The 19,047-nt window shown below is 38.1% G+C and overlaps 1 protein-coding gene across 2 annotated transcripts in view; it reads left to right on the top strand.

The window, feature by feature from the left end:
• KLHL4 (kelch like family member 4) overlaps positions 1–19,047 on the top strand; it is a 136,336-nt gene that overhangs the window by 68,671 nt on the left and 48,618 nt on the right. For both annotated transcript variants that reach the window (XM_070290871.1, XM_070290872.1), the window contains exons 2-3: positions 13,484–13,651; positions 14,014–14,150. In XM_070290871.1, coding sequence (XP_070146972.1) covers positions 13,484–13,651; positions 14,014–14,150 — 305 coding nt within the window. The remainder of the gene's footprint in view (positions 1–13,483; positions 13,652–14,013; positions 14,151–19,047) is intronic.

Raw genomic sequence — 19,047 nt, 5'->3', positions numbered from 1 at the left:
AAGTCTGACATGGTTTTCACTGTTTTCCATCTATTTCCCATGAAGTGATGGGATCAGATGCCATTATCTTAATTTTTTGAATGTTGATCTTTAAGCCAACTTTTTCACTCTCCTCTTTCACTTTCATCAAGAGGTTTTTTCGTTCCTCTCCACTTTCTGCTATAAGGATGGTGTCATCTGCATATCTGAGGTTATTGATATTTCTCCAGGCAATATAGACCCAGCATGTGCTTCCTCCAGCCCAGCACTTCTCATGATGTACTCTGCATATAAGTTAAATAAGCAGGGTGATAATACACAGCCTTGACATACTCCTTTTCCTATTTGGAACAAGTCTGTTGTTCCATGTCCAGTTCTAACTGTTGCTTCCTGACCTGCATATAGGTTTCTCAAGAGGCAGGTCTGGTATCCCCATCTCTTTCAGAATTTTCCACAGTTTATTGTGATCCACACAGTCAAAGGCTTTGGCATAGTCAATAAAGCAGAAATGCATGTTTTTCTGGAACTCTCTCGCTTTTTCAATGATCCAGCGGATGTTGGCAATTTGATCTCTGATTCCTCTGCCTTTTCTAAAACCAGCTTGAACATCTGGAAGTTCATGGTTCACATATTGCTGAAGCCTGGCTTGGAGAATTTTGAGCATTACTTTACTAGTGTGTGAGATGAGCGCAAGTGTGCGGCAGTTTGAGCATTCTTTGGCATTGCCCTTCTTTGGGACTGGAATGAAAAATTACATTTTCCAGTCCTGTGGGCATTGCTGAGTTTTCCAAATTTACTGGCATATTGTGTGTAGCACTTTCACAGCACCATCTTTCAGGATTTGAAATAGCTCAACTGGAATTCCATCATCTCCACTAGCTTTGTTTGTAGTGATGCTTTCTAGGCCCACTTGACTTCACATTCCAGGATGTCTGGCTCTAGGCGAGTGATCACACCATCGTAATTACCTTGGTCATGAAGATCTTTTTTTGTACAGTTTTTCTGTGTATTCTTGCCACCTCTTCTTAATATCTTCTGCTTCTGTTAGGTCCATACCATTTGTGTCCTTTATCGAGCCCATCTTTGCATGAAATGTTCCCATTCTGTTGTTTTCCTCTATTTCTTTGCATTGATCGCCAAGGAAGGCTTTCTTATCTCCCCTTGCTATTCTTTGGAACTCTGCATTCTCCATTGCTTTTCACTTCTCTTCTTTTCACAGCTGTTTTTAAGGCCTCCTCAGACAACCATTTTGCTTTTTTGTATTTCTTTTCCATGGGGATGGGCTTGATCCCTGTCCATAGTTCATCAGGTACTCTGTCTATCAGATCTAGTCCCTTAAATCTATTTCCCACTTCCTCTGTGTAATCGTAAGGGATTTGATTTAGGTCATACCTGAATGGTCTAGTGGTTTTCCCTACTTTCTTCAATTTCAGTCTGAATTTGGCAATAAGGAGTTCATGATCTGAGCCACAGTCAGCTTCCGGTCTTGTTTTTGCTGACTGTACAGAGCTTCTCCATCTTTGGCTGCAAAGAATATAATCAATCTGATTTTGGTGTTGACCCTCTGGTGATGTCCATGTGTAGAGTCTTCTCTTGTTTTGCTGGAAGAGGGTATTTGCTATGACCAGTGCATTCTCTTGGCAAAACTCTACTAGTCTCTTTGCCCTGCTTCATTCCATATTCCAAGGCCAAATTTGCCTTTTACTCTAGGTGTTTCTTGACTTCCTACTTTTGCACTCCAGTCCCCTATAAAGAAAAGGACATCTTTTTTGGGTGTTAGCACTAAAAGGTCTTATAGATCTTCATAGAACTGTTCAACTTCAGCTTCTTCAGTGTTACTGGTTGGGGCATAGGCTGGGATCACCGTGATATTGAATGGTTTGCCTTGGAAATGAACAGAGATCACTGTCGTTTTTGAAATTGCATCCAAGTACTGCATTTCAGAATCTTTTGTTGACCAGGATGGCTACTCCATTTCTTCTGAGCGATTCCTGCCCGCAATAGTAGAGATAATGGTCATCTGAGTTAAATTCACCCATTCCAGTCCATTTTAGTTTGCTGATTCCTACAATGTCAACGTTCACTCTTGACATCTGTTTGACCACTTCCAATTTGCCTTGATTCATGGACCTGACATTCCAGGTTCCTATGCAATATTGCTCTTTACAGCATTGGATCTTGCTTCTATCACCAGTCACATTCACAAATGGTATTGTTTTTGCTTTGTCTCTATCCCTTCATTCTTTCTGGAGTTATTTCTCCACTGATCTCCAGTAGCATACTGGGCACCTACTGACCTGGGGAGTTCCTCTTTCAGTATCCTATCATTTTGCCTTTTCATACTCTTCATGGGATTCTCAAGGCAAGAATACTGAAGTGGTTTGCCATTCCCTTCTCCAGTGGACCACATTCTGTCAGACTTCTCCACCATGACCCGCCCATCTTGGGTGGCCCCACACGGCATGCCTTAGTTTCATTGAGTTAGACAAGGTTGTGGTCTATGTGATCAGATTGGCTAGTTTTCTGTGATTATGGTTTCAGTGTGTCTGCCCTCTGATGCTTCTGGCAACACCTACCATCTTACTTGGGTTTCTCTTACCTTGGACGTGGGGTATCTCTTCATGGCTGCTCCAGCAAAGCATAGCCGCTGTTCCTTACCTTGGACAAGGTCGCCCCTCCGGACATTGAACGTGGAGTAGCTCCTTTCGGCCCTTCTGCACCCATGCAGCCACCGCTCCTTGGATGTGTGGTTGCTCCTCTCAGCTGCCGCCCCTGACCTCAGACGTGGGGTAGATCTTCTCGGCCTCCACCTCTGACCTCGGACACGGGGTAGCTCCTCTCAGCCTCCATCCCTGACCTTGGACATGGGGTAGCTCCTCTCGGCCACTCCTATGCCATTGCAGCCTGGTGCTCAGCCATTAAAATGAATGTATTTGAGTCAGTTATAATGAGGCAGATGAACCTAGTGCCTATTACACAAAATGAAGCAAAGAGAAAGAGAAAAACAAATATCTTATATTAACACATATATATGAAACCTAGAAAGATGGTATTGATGAAATTATTTGCAGAGCAGCAATGGAGATGCAGACAGAGAACCAACTTGTGAACATAGTAGGAGAAGAGGGTAGCTAGCATAAATAGAGTGTAGCATTGAAACATATACTTTACCATATGTAAAATAGATAGCTGGTGGGAATTTGCTGTATGATTTAGGGAGCTCAAAGCTGGTGCTCTGTGACATTCTAGAGCGTGGGATGGGGTGAGAGGTGGGAGAGAGGTTCAAGAAGGAGGGGGCATATGTGTACTTATGGCTGATTCATGTTGATGTATGGAAGAAACCAGCCCAATATGTAAAGCAATTATCCTCCAATTAAAAATAAATACATTTTAAATAATCAGTGAATGTTAATTATTGCTTTCACTTTTGTTTCATATGTAATCTGTATATCCCAATGAAGGTGGTCAAACACTAGCGCTGAACATGCTGTGCACTTTTCTACTGCCAGGCATCTGGCTCAGAATTGCTATTATTTCACTCAGGGAAGACCTTCAAAAAGGGTCTCACTGCAACCAAATGCTAACTACTTTGACTTTCTTTGTCAAGTTACTGTCAGGTGAAGTCTAGAACTGCCCTTCAGACTAACGCGGAGCAAATTCTTCGCAATGACTCAGTTCCCAGGTGCAGATTTCTCTTTTCTCAGTTTTCATTGCCCATACCAGGTTTTGTAAATGGCCTATGATTTTACTAGTGTTTAACTTCTATTCCTAGTCTACATTTTACTTTGCTACTTCTACCTTCCTTCAAATATGTTATGAGAAGTTTAGCTGGGCAAAATAACAGCAGTACAACACTTACAAACTTTTGTTCACCTTGCTGTCCATTTCTAAAACGTCTTTCTCATTCTTTTCTGCTCAGCCAGGACATGTCCATCCTTCAAGGCTAAGCTCACCTATATTCTTACTGTATCCTTCTAAAGCTATCCTTATTTTTTTTTTTTGCTGCTGCTTTCACTGATCATTGTAGTACTAGATGGTGATTATCATGATGAAATTATTATGATTGTAGTATCAGTGCTGGTGCTTTTGGTGACTATGATAGCTAATATTTAATGAGTACTTCCTGTTGCATCATTTAAAAAAAATCTTTGGAGTTGGCACTATTTTACAGATAAGAGGAGTTGAGCATTAGGAAAGATTAGTAAATTTCTTAAAGTAATTAATTAAGTATTGGAATGGAAATTAAGACTTTATCTGAGTAAAAGGTATAATAAGTTCTTAATGACTACACTACATTGTTTCCTCTCAAGTTTTATTAATTTTTAAAACACAATTAATGTAATTAATATTTAATAAATTGTTGACATCTCATGTGATTTTGTCATTTATTATTATAAAATGCATGTAGTCTCTTTCAGCAAATGTTTATAAGCTAATGGTGAAAAGAACCTAACCTTATCATATTCAATTTTATATATGGCTTACATTAGTTTTCTAGGACTGCCATAATGAAATACCACAGACTTGGTTATTTAAACAATATAAGTGTCAGTTCAGTTCAGTTCATTTACTCAGTCGTGTCCGACTCTTTGTGACCCCATGAATTGCAGCACACCAGGCCTCCCTGTCCATCACCAACTCCTGGAATTCACTCAAACTCATGTCCATCGAGTCAGTGATGCCATCCAGCCATCTTATCCTCTGTTGTCCCCTTTTCCTCCTATCCCCAATCCCTCCCAGCATCAGAGTACTTTTTCTTAATTCTGAAAGCTAGAAATCCAAGAGCAAATAAATTTTAGAATCTCAGATGAAAGTAATTTCAACTTTGATGCATCATTTATAATAAATAACAAAATTTTGAAATATATTGTCTGAAATATTAACAACTGATAAGCCTTCATAGATGGCAAATGTTTTGGATTGAATGGAAACATTTTAGTCTCTTGTTTTATATTATCTATATATAATATTTCTTTACAAATAACAATTTCAGTAATTTACAACAGATAATATCTTAAAATATGATCACATATGATACTGGGCTCACCAAAAATTTGTTCAGGTTTTCTCATAACATTATACAAAAACCTGAATGAACTTTTTGGCCAACCCAATATATTAAAAGACTTACTTGACTTGACACAAAAGAATGCATCATTTCTCCAGAGAAAAATCTATTACTTATTATAGATTTAAAATGTTGCTTAATTTATGTCACTCAAAATTATGATATCTGCATGACTACAAGTTTATATTATGTGCATAGCTATCTTAGAAAGAAGAAGTTTTAAGTTTGTGATTTGCTCTTGAGATTTAATTTATCCACTTCCAAGACTCCAAATGTAGTAAAGTTCAAGCTGTGTTTGTGCTCAGTCACTTCAGGTATGTCAGACTCTTTGTGATCCTATGGACTGTAGCCTGCCAGGCTCCTCTGTCCATAGGATTCTCCAGGCAAGAATACTGGAGCGGGTTGCCACGCCCTCCTTCAGGGGATCTTTCCGACCCAGGGACTGAACCTGTGTCTCTTACGTCTTCTGCATTGGCAGATGGATTCTTTATCACTAGAAAGTTCCAGCTACAATAGCATTTAATATGTGCATAAATTATACATTAATATGTGCATAAATTAAACATTTTAGGACCTAAGGCAACACCATTATAAGAAGGCTAAGTTTCCATTGGATTTTGCAGGTGCCATTAAGGTCCCAAATCAATTGACTTCGAGTTAATTAAGGGAGATTATTCTGGGTGGGCCTGACCTAAACAGATGAGCCAGCCCTTAAAAGGGACTGCACCCTTGCTAAAAGAAGAAATTTGAGTCACCACACCACGGAACCTCCTGCTGGAATTGAAGAAGTAGACTACCATGTTATGAGAGGGCCTATGGAGAAAATCCTGATGGAGAAAAGACTTTGATGCTGGGAAAGATTGAAGGCAAGAGGAGAAGCGGGTGGCAGAGAATAGGATGGTTAGATAGCATCACTGACTCAATAGACGTAGGTTTGAGCAAACTCTGGGAGATAGGGGAGGGCATGGAAGCCTGGCATGCTGCAGTCCATGGGGTCACAAAGAGTTCAACAAGACATCGTTCATTGTTGAACGATAACAACAATGGAGAAACCCAAGTGGCAAACACCTGCAGGCAGCCTCTAAGATCTGGAGCTACCCTCACCTGATGACTACAAGAAAATGTGAACTTCAGTCCTACAGTCACCATGAACTGAATTCTGCCAACCGCGGTGCCTGGAAGAGGCCTCAACACATATGAGATTGCAGTTCTAGTAGATTAATGCTATCTGTGAGGTAATAGCTGGCCATTGTTTAAAGTCACTAAGTTTGTGGTAAATTGTTACGTAGCAATAAAAGTTGAATTTTCATTGAACAACAACAAAAAAAGAAAAGTAGAACTTACAAAAGAAAAACAAAAAGTATGAAGCTATTTGTGAAATGCTTAAACATTAATTTATGCACTCTGTTAGCACTACCTGGTTCTTTTTTTTTTAACCTTTTTTTTAATGTGGATCATTTTTAAAGCTTTTATTGAATTTGTTGCAATTTTGTTTTTGTTTTATGTTCTGGTTTCTTGGCTGTAAGGCATGAGGGATCTTACTTCCCTAACCAGGGATTGAACCCATACCCCTTGCATTATAAGGCAAAGTCAACCACTGGACCACCAGGAAAGTTCCTTGCTCTGTGTTATTGCAGCATTTGAACTATAGTAAAAGACACATTCTCTAAAATAACTACATTCAGATTTTCAACTTCAAACTCAGAAGCTTGCCAAGAATGTCTTTACAAAGTATGCTTTAATTTTTTTAAGTTTATGTTTCCAAACAGCCTTCCAAAGTGGCCTCCAAAATTAATCAAACCCTCACCATTTTTTAAGATACCGCTTTTCATTTTTTCTTAAAGTAATATTTTACAAAAGAGCTTTGCAACAAAAATCTTAAAGTTTTATTTTTCTGATATCTGTTTTACTGCTAATCAGAAAAATAGGAACTTATTCTTTTTTTAAAATACAAATTTATTTATTTTAATTGGAAACTAATTACCTTACAATATTGTATTCATTGTATTCATTTTGCCACAGTGTACATGTGTTTCCCATCCTGAAATTAAATAAAAATCATACTCTAAAGCTTCTGTGATGTCAGCACAATGATGAGTTAAGAAGCTCTAGACCTTTGTCCTCTATGTAAATATCAAGTAAACAATTACAGATTGATTTAAAAGGCTTTTGGGGAGCTTTGGAAGGGAATCAAGGATATACAGCAGTCAAGCAAATCAATAAAAAGTCATATTCAAATCAATAGGAAAATTCATGGCATTGATGCTTGCTCTTGTATCAGGGTGGCACAACACAACTGGGCGTAGGCAACTTATTTCTTGATTTCTCCCTCAAGTTATAAGAAATGAGTGAACTTTTTTTGCTACATTCTGCCCTATCCACATGATATGCAACAAACTGATCTCAGTATTGGCTAACTCAGTGCTCAGATGAGAATACCAGTGTGGTTTGAATCCCAGGTTAGAAGTCACAGAAAGCAGTAGCAGGTACCACAGCATGTGAAAAATGTAGAAAGACTATAGACCTATGGAAACCTGGTGGCAAGAGATTATAGGCAAAGGAATATGGTAGAATATTTAAGGCCCAACAAAGAAGCAGAGGTGAGACTTAGAGAAATTAAGACATGTATAAGCAGGTGTGTGTATGTCAGATTGGTATTAAAATGCACACATGCAATTCCACAGAGAGGCATTCTCAAAAAAGGCCTGAAAAGACTTCATCCTGCATGCTGGGTAGATTAGTGAAAGACATCCCCCACACTGAACCATCATGCAAAGATTAGGAAAAGTGGCTGTTTTTCAAAATACCCAGTTTTAACAAAAGATCATAAGACATGCAAAGAAACATGGAAACATAGCTCATTCAAAAGAAGCAAAATAAATATCCAGAAACTGACCTTAAAGAGCCGCATGTTTTAAAATTTCTGGACAAATAACTTAAACAATTTTCTTAAGTATCTTCAAAGAGCTAAAGGAAAACACAGAAAAATAACTAAAAGAAGTCAGAAAAGCAATATATAAACATAAGGATATCAAGAAAGAGATAGAAATTACCAAAAAAAAAAAGGCAAACAAACAGAAATTCTGGACCTGAAAAATACAATACTGAATTGAAGAATTTACTAGAGAATTTCAATAACAGACTTGAACTTGCAGGAAAAAGATCTGTGAATTTGAAGAGAAGTTATATGAACTTGTGATCATAAGACAAGTTAAATGAACAAGTTATATGAATTTGTGAGTTCTTACAATTATACAGTGGAAGTGACAAATAGATTCAAGGAATTAGATCTGATAGACAGAGTGCCTAGAAATATGGACAGAGGTTCATGACATTGTACATGAGGCAGTGATCAAGACCATCTCCAAGAAAAAGAAATGCAAAAAGGCAAAATGGTTGTCTGAGGAGGTCTTTCAAAAAGCTGAAAAAGGAAGAGAAGCTAAAGGTAAAGGAGAAAAGGAAAGATACATCCATCTGAATGCCAAGTTCCAAAGAATAGCATGGAAAGATAAGAAAAACTTCCTAAGTGATCAATGCAAAGAAATAGAGGAAAACAATAGAATGGGAAGACTAGAGGTCACTTTAAGAGAATTAGAGATACCAAGGGAACATTTCACATAAAGACGGGCACAATAAAGGACAGAAATGGTATGAACCTAACAAAAGCAAAAGATATTAGTAAAATGTGTTGAAAATACACAGAGTTAAACTCGCTCAGTCGTGTCCGACTCTTTGCGACCCCATGGACTGTAGCCTGTCAGGCTCCTCTGTCCATGGGATTCTCCAGGCAAGAATATTGGAGTGGGTTGCCGTTTCCTTCTCCAGGAGATCTTCCTGACCCAGGGATCGAACCCAAGTCTTCTGCCTTGCAGGCAGACTCTTTACCAAGTAAGCTACAAGGGAAGCCCCAGAAATACACAGAAGAATTACACAAAAAAGATCTTCATGACCCAGATAACCATGACAGTGTGGTCACTCACCTAGAGCCAGACATCATGGAGTCCAAAGTCAAGTGGGTCTTAGGAAGAATCACTACAAACAAAGCTATTGGAGGTGATGGAACTCCAGTTGAGTTATTTTGAATCCTGAAAGATGCTGCTGTTAAGGTGCTGTGTTCAATATGCCAGCAAATTTGGAAAACTCAGCAGTGGCCACAGGACTGGAAAAGGTCAGTTTTCATTCCAATCCCAAAGAAAGTCAATGCCAAATAATGTTCAAATTACAACACAATGGCACCCATCTCATGCTAGTTAAGTAATGCTCAAAATTCCCCAACCCAGGCTATAACAGTACATGAACCAAGAACTTCCAGATGTTCAACTTGGATTTAGAAAAGGCAGAAGAACCAGAGATCATACTGCCAACATCCATTGGATCCTATGAAAAGCAAGAGAGTTCCAGAAAAACATCTACTTCTGCTTTATTTACTATGCCAAAGCCTTTGACTGTGTGGATCACAACAAATTGTGGAAAATTCTTCAAGAGATTTGAATACGAGATCATCTGACCTGCCTTCTGAGAAATCTATACACAGGTCAAGAAGCTAGAACTGGACATGGAATAGCAGAATGGTTCCAAATTGGGAAAGAAGTTTGTCAAGGCTATATATTGTCACCCTCTTTATTTAACTTATATTCAGAGTACATCATGCAAAATGCTGGGCTGGATGAAGCACAAGCTGGAGTCAAGGTTGCCAGGAGAAATATCAATAACCTCAGATATGCAGATGACACCACCCTTATGGCAGAAAGTGAGGAGGAACTGAAGAGCTTCTTGATGAAAGTATAAGAGGAGAGTGAAAAGGTTGGCTTAAAATGCAACCTTCAAAAAACTAAGATCATGGCATTTGGTCCCATTACTTCATGGCAAATAGATGGTGAAATAATGGAAACAGTGAGAGACTTTATTTTCTTGGGCTCCAAAATCACTACAGATGGTGACTGCAGCCATAAAATTAAAAGACATTTTTCCTTGGGAGAAAAGCTATGACCAAACTAGACAGCATATTAAAAGGTAGAAACATTACTTTGCTGACAAAGATCCTTCTAGTCAAAGCTATGGTTTTTCCAGTAGTCATGTATGGTTGTGAGAACTGGACCATAATGAAAGCTGAGCACCGAAGAACTGAGGCTTTTGAACTGTGGTGTTGGAGAAGACTCTTGAGAATCCCTTGGACTTCAAGGGATCAAACCAGTCAATCCTGAAGGAAATCAGTCCTGAACATTCATTGGAAGGACTGATGCTGAAGCTGCAGCTCCAATACTTTTGGCTACCTAATGTGAAGAACCGACTCATTGGAAAAGACCCTGATGCTGGGAAAGATTGAAGGCTGGAGGAGAAGGTGATGACAGAGGATGGGATTGTTGGATGGCATTACCCACTCAATGGATATGAGTTTGAGAAAGTTCCTGGAGTTGGTAATGGACAGAGAAGCCTGGTGTGCTGCAGTTAATTGTGTCACAAAGAGTCAGACATGACTGAGCAACTGAAATGAACTGAACTGGTATGAAATTATCAAATCTCAAAAACACAAAGAAAAAAGTGAAAACTGTGAATGGAACCTTAGAGAATTAAGAACTATCATCAAACAGACAATATATTCAGAACTAAAGTCCCAGATGGAGAAAAGGGAGAAAATGGGCAGAGAGTTTCTTAGAACACTTAATAGGGTCTTGGACATATGTTATCAATGAATACTTGAATGGAAAGGTGTTTAAAATGTTTCACAGTATCACCCCATATATTGTTCATTTACAAAAGGAAAAAATGTACTTTAAGTAAACAAAGATCTGGCAGTTACCATCTTAAAAAAGTAATCATCTTAGCATCACCAGCAGTGGGGCAGCTTGACATTCTGTATCTCTACTGATGCACTAAGAGATGCACCACAGAGTGAGAATTTGTAATTTAAATCTACTAAGAAAAGAAAAACAAACAAAGAAGCAAACAGAAAAATCCAAGTTTTAGGACATTCTACAAGAATTCAGAATGGTTGAAAAAGTTCAAGGTCATAATGGAAAGAAATGCCAGAAAGAAGTATTCCTTATTAAATTAAAAGAGGAAAGACAAAAAAAAGAGAAAAGACATAACCTGATGGGTGTATAAATTTTGGCTAGATCCTGGATGAGGAAAAAAATTTAAGACATATTAGAACTATAGGGGCAATTATTCCATATAAATCTATCATATTAGATTTTACTGAGCTATTGATCTCAGGTGTTGCAATGACACACCTTAAGATGTGAAGTGAAGTGAAGTCACTCAGTCGTGTCCGAATCTTTGCGACCCCGAGGACAGTAGCCCACCAGGCTCCTCCATAAGATGTAGAATATCCTTATTCCTAGTAATAGCTATGGTGAACAATGTTGGATTTGTGATCCCTGAAGAAGATTTAGCTTTGGGACCAGGGACCAGGCTTGATCACTCAAGACCTTTTGTGTAGCAGAGTTTTATTAAAGTATAAAAAGGGATAGAGAAAGCTTCTGACATAGACATCAGAAGAGGGATGGAAAGTACATCCAGTCACTAGTTTTATCAAAGCCTTATATAATTCTACCAGACCTACTCCCAGGACATACATCTTAAATTATCAAGATTAGAACTAACAACAGAAAAGTCTTACCAGACACACTCCCACAATATAATTTGAAGATAACAGGATTAGTCAGAATGTTCTTAAGAAGGAGAAACATGTCCTTGAGCAGGATACATTGTTGTGATATAGTTTAAGATGAGTTGTTTTGTTGTGTAATCATTAGCTCTGAGCTGAGAGAAAATAATGTCTTATGTAACTAAGACAAAGCAATGTGGAAAAATTGTCCTTTTCTCCTCCTTGAGAGCACTGTGCCCCTTTCTCCTCCTCAGAGACCCTGGAATTCTTATCAACCTACCTAAGAATTGACTCTTTCACTAGGAGATAAATGCTTATATATTCAGGCATGTAGTGTCATATTGTAATAACTTACTTTCAAATGATTCAGTAAAACAGATAAAGTACTTTTGGTAACAGTTAAAAGTTGGCAGGTTTGGGGAGATGTTATGCTTTTGTTCTTTCCCTTCAACTTTTCTGCATATTTAAAAATTTCAGTGTCAAAATGTTTTCTAAATTCTTGAAATTCATCAAGACCATTAGCATAAATTCATCTGTTCTATGATTGTGATTTGTGAAAATACAAAGTTGTAACCAATTAATAAATATGTATTGTGCTCCTACTTATATACTTAAAAATAAGAAATAAAAGTAGTGAATTCCCCAAATTTGAGGAGAGATATAGATTTGAAATACAAGCATCTAAATGAACTTTTTGTAGGATAAACCAAAGAGATCCAGACACACTGTAATGAAACTGTAAAGGACAGCGTTGTCTAGAAAGCAGCAAGAAAGAAGTGACTCAGTACATACAAGGAATTATCAATAAAATTATCAATAATTTTCTGAGAAACCTTGCAAGACAGAAGGCAGTGGTATGATATACATTTGTCCCTCAGTATCCATGGGGGATTGATTCCAAGACCCACCACAGATACAAAAATCTGTGGATGGGTTCAATCCACAGATATGAAGGGCTTACTCTAAATAAAGTGCTGAAAGAAAAAAAAAATCTTGACTATTCTGTATCTGTAAAAGTGGTCCCTTTTACATATGGCTCAAGTGGTAAGGAATCCACCTGCCAATGCAGGAGACACAGCAGATGCAGGTTCCATCCCTGGGTCAGGAAGATCGGCTGGAGGAAATGGCTACCCATTCCAGTATACTTGCCTTGAAAAATCCCATGGTATGACTTAGTGACTGAGCATGCACGCAACCTTATCATGGTAATCATTTCACAATATATATGAATATCATCATCACACTGCACATCTAAAACTTACTCAATGTAGTATGTCAGTTATATCTGAGTAAAACAAAAACAATATAAAAGGTGGGAATATGTTTATTTTCTTGATGGGAAACAACTGTAAACAATATCGTGGAACTCTCAGGCTTGAGATTCTCCAGGAAATATTTCTGATGTGCAATGAATACTTTATGGAGAAGCTCCAGAACATAACAAATTTGAAAAAAATATTTTAAATTATACCTACAATTCTACCATATCATGCCTAATGATTTAACTGTGATGTCAATAAAATTTTTAAAAAGTGGTTTGTATTTTGAAATTTATGTTTGTGCATATAAAATTAGCATGACGTCTGCAGCTGTACTATACATAATTAGATCCATGGTTATATTCCAGATATAAATACTAACCATGACACTTCACTTTAATGGAGGTTAGGGAGCAATAATAGTAAAATATTTAGGATTGGTGGGCAAATATTGTTTACTTTAATTCAATTTATTTCTTTTAGAAGTGATGTGCCTAAATGTCCATTGGATATTTGCACACTCACTAGGAGAAACAAACCATATTCTCACACTTATCTCCCTTTCAGATTGGCTACACAGCATGCTGAAGACATGAGTGTTAGCAGATTTGAGGAGCAGTTCCATGCTGTAAACCATGCACAACAAACTCTTCAAAAAATGGAGAACTACTTGAAAGAGAAACAGTTGTGTGATGTGTTACTCATTGCTGGACATCTCCGGATTCCAGCCCATCGGTAAGTACTGAGTATAGCATGTGTGAATGAGAAAGAATCAGTCCATTAATTACAAATTGGAGCTTTTAAGAAAATAGATTTTTATGTCATTATATTAAAAATGCACTAGCCCATATGATCCATGTCACCCTGTGATATTTAGAAGAGCTAAACATTAGAGAAATTAATGAAGAAAAGCAGCACAAATTGTCTAAAGAAAATAAACTTAATTTACTTTTCTAATTTAACTATACTTGACTGACATATGAAATATGTACACAGAAAGCATACTTATCAGTATTACACATTTACTGACTGTATTTCATGCTTTTCAGTGAGATTATGGACTGTTTTAAATTCCTATGAAACATTCCTATTTCTAGGTTGGTTCTTAGTGCAGTGTCTGATTATTTTGCTGCAATGTTTACTAATGATGTGCTTGAAGCCAAACAAAAAGAGGTCAAGATGGAAGGAATCGATCCTAATGCACTTAATTCCTTGGTGCAGTATGCTTACACAGGTAAGTGCTTGGTATGTATTAACTCATTCAATCCTCACAATATCTCTACATCATATAACTCACATTATTATTAGCCTGTGAGTCTATTATTAGTGAGAAAACTGAAGGATAGACCAGTTAAGTAAATTTCCTAAGGTAGTAAGTGACAGAGTCAGTATTTAAATTTAATAGTATAAAAGAGGAAGAGGTAAATAATATGCTATAAAATTTGGGGCCATGAGAAAATATAGCTATATTAACACAAAGTTACAAGAGCATGTCTCTCTGTCTCTCTCTGTGTCTAATGTGAATACATTCTCATTTGTAAAACTAAGAGTGGAAAAAGAATATTCTACCTCTATAGATTTAGCTTCATTTCTTGAAATAATAATGTCATATTTACTCAAATCATAAAACAAAAGTAACAGGAACAGTTTGGGGGCCAAGAAACATTTATTCATTCATTCATTCCAAATGTATTGAGGAATGATTGACAAATATAATCATATATATTTAAAGTATACAACTTGATGATTATATATACATAGGGCTTCCCTGGTGGCTCAGACAGTAAAGAATCCACCTGCAAAGTGGGAGTCCCAGGTTCAATCCCTGGGTTAGGAAGATCCCTGGAGAAGGGAATGGCTACGCACTCCAGTATTCTTTCCTGGAGAATCCCATCGACAGAGAAGCCTGGAAAGCTATTGTGCATGGGGTTGCAGAGTTGAACACGACAGAGCAACAAATACATGCACATGCATATACATCAATTCAGTTCAGTTCAGTCACTCAGACGTGACTGAGCATGAACCGCAGCACTCCAGGCATACCTGTCCATCATGAATTCCCAGAGTCCACCCAAACCCATGTCCATTGAGTAGGTGATGCCATCCAACCATCTCATCCTCTGTCATCCCCTTCTCCTCCTGCCCTCATTCTTTCCCAGCATCAGGGTCTTTTCAAATGAGTCAGATCTGGTGGCCAAAATATTGGAGTCTCAGCTTCAACATCAGTCCTTTCAATGAACACCCAGGACTGATCTCCCCCAGGATGGAATGGTTGGATCTCCTTGCAGTCCAAGGGACCCTCAACAGTCTTCTCCAACACCACAGTTCAAAAGCATCAATTCTTCAGTGCTCACCTTTCTTTATAGTCCAACTCTCACATCCATACATGACCACTGGAAAAACCATAGCCTTGACTAGACGGACCTTTGTTGACAACATAATGTCTCTGCTTTTTAATATGCTGTCTAGCTTGGTCATAACTTTCCATCCAAGGAGTAAGGGTCTTTTAATTTCATGGCTGCAATCACCATCTGCAGTGATTTTGGAGCCCAGAAAAACAAAGTCAGCCACTGTTTTCACTGTTTCCCCATCTATTTCCCATGAAGTGATGGGACCAGATGCTATGATCTTAGTTTCTGAATGTTGAGTTTTAAGCCAACTTTTTCACTCTTCTCTTTCACTTTCATCAACAGGCTATTTAGGTTTTCTTCACTTTCTGCCATAAGGGTGGTGTCATCTGCATATCTGAAGTTATTGATAGTTCTCCTGGCAATCTTGATTCCAGCTTGTGCTTTCATCCAGACCAGCGTTTCTCATGATGTATTGTGCATATAAGTTAAATAAGCAGAGTGACAATATACAGCCTTGATGTACTCATTTTCCTATTTGGGAGCAGTCTGTTGGTCCATGTCCAGTTCTAACTGTTGCTTCCTGACCTGCACACAGGTTTCTCAAGAGGCAGGTCAGGGTGTCTGGTATTCCCTTCTCTTTCAGAATCCTCCACAGTTTATTGTGATCCATACAGTCAAAGGCTTTGGCATAGTCAATAAAGTAGATATAGATGCTTTTCTGGAACTATCTTGCTTTTTCGATGGTCCAGCAGATGTTGGCAATTTGATCTCTGGTTCTTCTGCTTTTTCTAAAACCAGCTTGAACATCTGGAAGTTCTCAGTTCATGTATTGCTGAAGCCTGGCTTGGAGCATTTTGAGCATTACTTTGTTAGCCTGTGAGATGAGTGTAATTGTGCAGTAGTTTGAGCATTCCTTGACATTGCCTTTCTTTGGGACTGGAATGAAAACTGACCTTTTCCAGTCCTGTGGCCACTGGTGAGTTTTCCAAATTTGCTGGCATATTGAGTGCAGCACTTTCCCAGTATCGTCTTTCAGGATTTGAAATAGCTCAACTGGAATTCCATCACCTCTACCAGCTTTGTTCATAATGATACTTCCTAAGGCCCACTTGACTTCACATTCCAGGATGTCTGCCTCTAGGTGAGTGATCAGACCATCATGGTTATCTTAGTCATGAAGATCTTTTTTGTACAGTTCTTCTGTGTATTCTTGCCACCTCCTCTAAATATCTTCTTCTTCTGTTAGGTCCATACCATTTCTGTCCTTTATTGAGCCCATCTTTCTTGAAATAGACTAGAGATCTCTTCAAGAATGATGGGCTCAATTAAGGACAGAAATGATATGGACCTAACACATATACATACATACACATATAGTGGAATGATTATCAAGATCAAGGTAATTCACACATCTCATATAGTTAACACTTTTTCTGTTGTTTTGTTGGTGAGACCACTTAATATACACTTTTAGCAACTTTCAAGTATGAGTAGCCAATGCTATGTTGCTTCAGTTGTGTCTAACTCTTTGCAACCCTAGGGACTGCAGCCGGCCAGGCTCCTCTTGTCCCTGGGATTCTCCAGGCAAGAATACTGGAGTGGGCTGTGTGCCCCCTTCCAGGGGATCTTCATGATCCAGGGATCAAACCTTCATATTCTATGTCTCCTGCATTGTCTGATGGATTCTTTACCACTAGCAACACCTGGGAAGCCTGCAGTACCCAGTACAATACTATTAACTATAATCACCATGCTGTACTTCATATCCTAGAACTTGTTATAACTGAAAGTTTGTACCCATCAATCTACTTTTCCCCATCTTCCCTTCATGCCTCTATTTCATATACAAGTGATACCATATAGTATTTTTCTTTCTTTATCTTATTTCAGTCAGCATAATGCTCTCCAGTTTTATCCATGTTGTCACAAATGGCAGAATTTCCATCTTTCTCATGGTTGAATATTATTCTTGAGTGTGTGTATCACATTGTATTAATTCACTAATCTGTCAATGGACATTTAAGTTATTTCCATATTTCATGAATAATGCCAAACAAACATAGCAGTTCATGGGGTTGCAAAGAGTCACTAACGATTTAGTGACTAAAGAAAAACAACAAAACATGGGAGAGCAGCTACCCCTTTAAGATCCAGTTTTCCTTTCCTTTGGAGTGGAATTACTGGACCCCATGGTAGTTCTTTGGCCACCTGATGTGAAGAACTGACTCATTTGAAAAGACCCTGATGCTGGGAAAGATTGAAGGTGAGAGCAGAAGGAGATGACAGAGGATGAGATGGTTGGATGGCATCACCAACACAGTGGACATGAGTTTGAGTAAGCTCTAGGAGTTGGTGATGGAGAGGGAGGCCTGGTGTGCTGCAGTCCATGTGGTCACAGAGATGGACATGACTAAGCGACTGAACTGAACTGAACTGATGGTAGTTCTAATCTTTAATTTTTTTTTTTAAAGAGCCTTCTTACTGTTTACCATAATGGTTGACCCAATTTATATTTTCACCAACAATGTACATGGGTTCTCTTTTCTCCAAAGCCTCACCAACATTAACTGTCTCCTCTCATTTTGATAACAGCCATTCTAACAGGTGTGAGGTGATATCTCATTGTGGTTTTGATTTGCATTTCCCTGATGATTAGTGATGTTAAGCATCTTTTAACGTATCTGTTTGTTATTTGTATGTCTTCTTTGGGGGAAAAAATGTCTATCCAGATTCTTTGTCCATTTTTAATTGTATTATTTGCTTTTGTGCTATTGAGTTGCAGATATTTTCTCTCATTCTGCAAGTTTCTTCTCAATTTATTTTTGTATCTTTGCTGGGGAGAAGTTCTCTAGTTTGATGTAGTGTCACTTGTTTGTTTTAGCTTTTCCCCCTGTGCTTATGGTCTCTTACCCAGGAAATTATTGTCAAGATCAAGGAGCTTTTATGCTGTTTTCTTCTATGGGTTTTATGGTTTCACTCATTGAGAAATGAATATCATTCTTCATAACCAGGCCAAGTTTCAATGTCTATGACAGGTGAAACTTTATACCTGATTTGGAGAGTAGTTTGTACTTCTGAGTTTTATGAGATAGAGGCAGGGCTCTCCTTTCAAAATCCAGATAGGAAACAATACATGAAAGTCTGCTAACGGACTGGATCCCTTTACAACATATTTTAAAGGCTGAACCAAATACTGTAATATTCTATTTTATACTTATGCAATTAGATAGAATCTATATTATGGTATTTTAGAAAGCAAAATTATAAAATAATAATTCATAGTTTATATGCTGCCAAATCGCCTCAGTTGTGTCCGACTCTGTGCGACCCCATAGATGGCAGCCCACCAGGCTCCCCCGTCCCTGAGATTCTCCAGGCAAGAACACTGGAGTGGGTTGCCATTTCCTTCTCCAATGCATGAAAGTGAAAAGTGAAAGTGAAGTCACTGAGTCGTGTCCAACTCTCAGCGACCCCATGGACTGCAGCCTACCAGGCTCCTCCGTCCATAGGATTTTCCAGGCAAGAGTACTGGAGTGGGGTGCCATTGCCTTCTCCGTCATAGTTTATATAACCCATATGAAATATTCTTTACAACTTCTCTAAGTGAGGCTAAAACAAAAATATAGAAATATAACTTATCAAAATAATATATTTACAATGATTTATCAGTAACTCTTGCTTAAAAATAATGATGCATCAATAAAAATTAAACAGCTTAAATTGCTCTGATCTTGATTTTTAAAAATCTTTATGGATATTTTAGCTGAATCTGTTTTTATA

Source organism: Ovis canadensis, chromosome X (assembly GCF_042477335.2).
Source record: "Ovis canadensis isolate MfBH-ARS-UI-01 breed Bighorn chromosome X, ARS-UI_OviCan_v2, whole genome shotgun sequence".
In the NCBI taxonomy this organism is placed as follows: Eukaryota; Metazoa; Chordata; class Mammalia; order Artiodactyla; family Bovidae; genus Ovis; species Ovis canadensis.
This window is presented reverse-complemented; position numbering and strand designations above follow the sequence as displayed.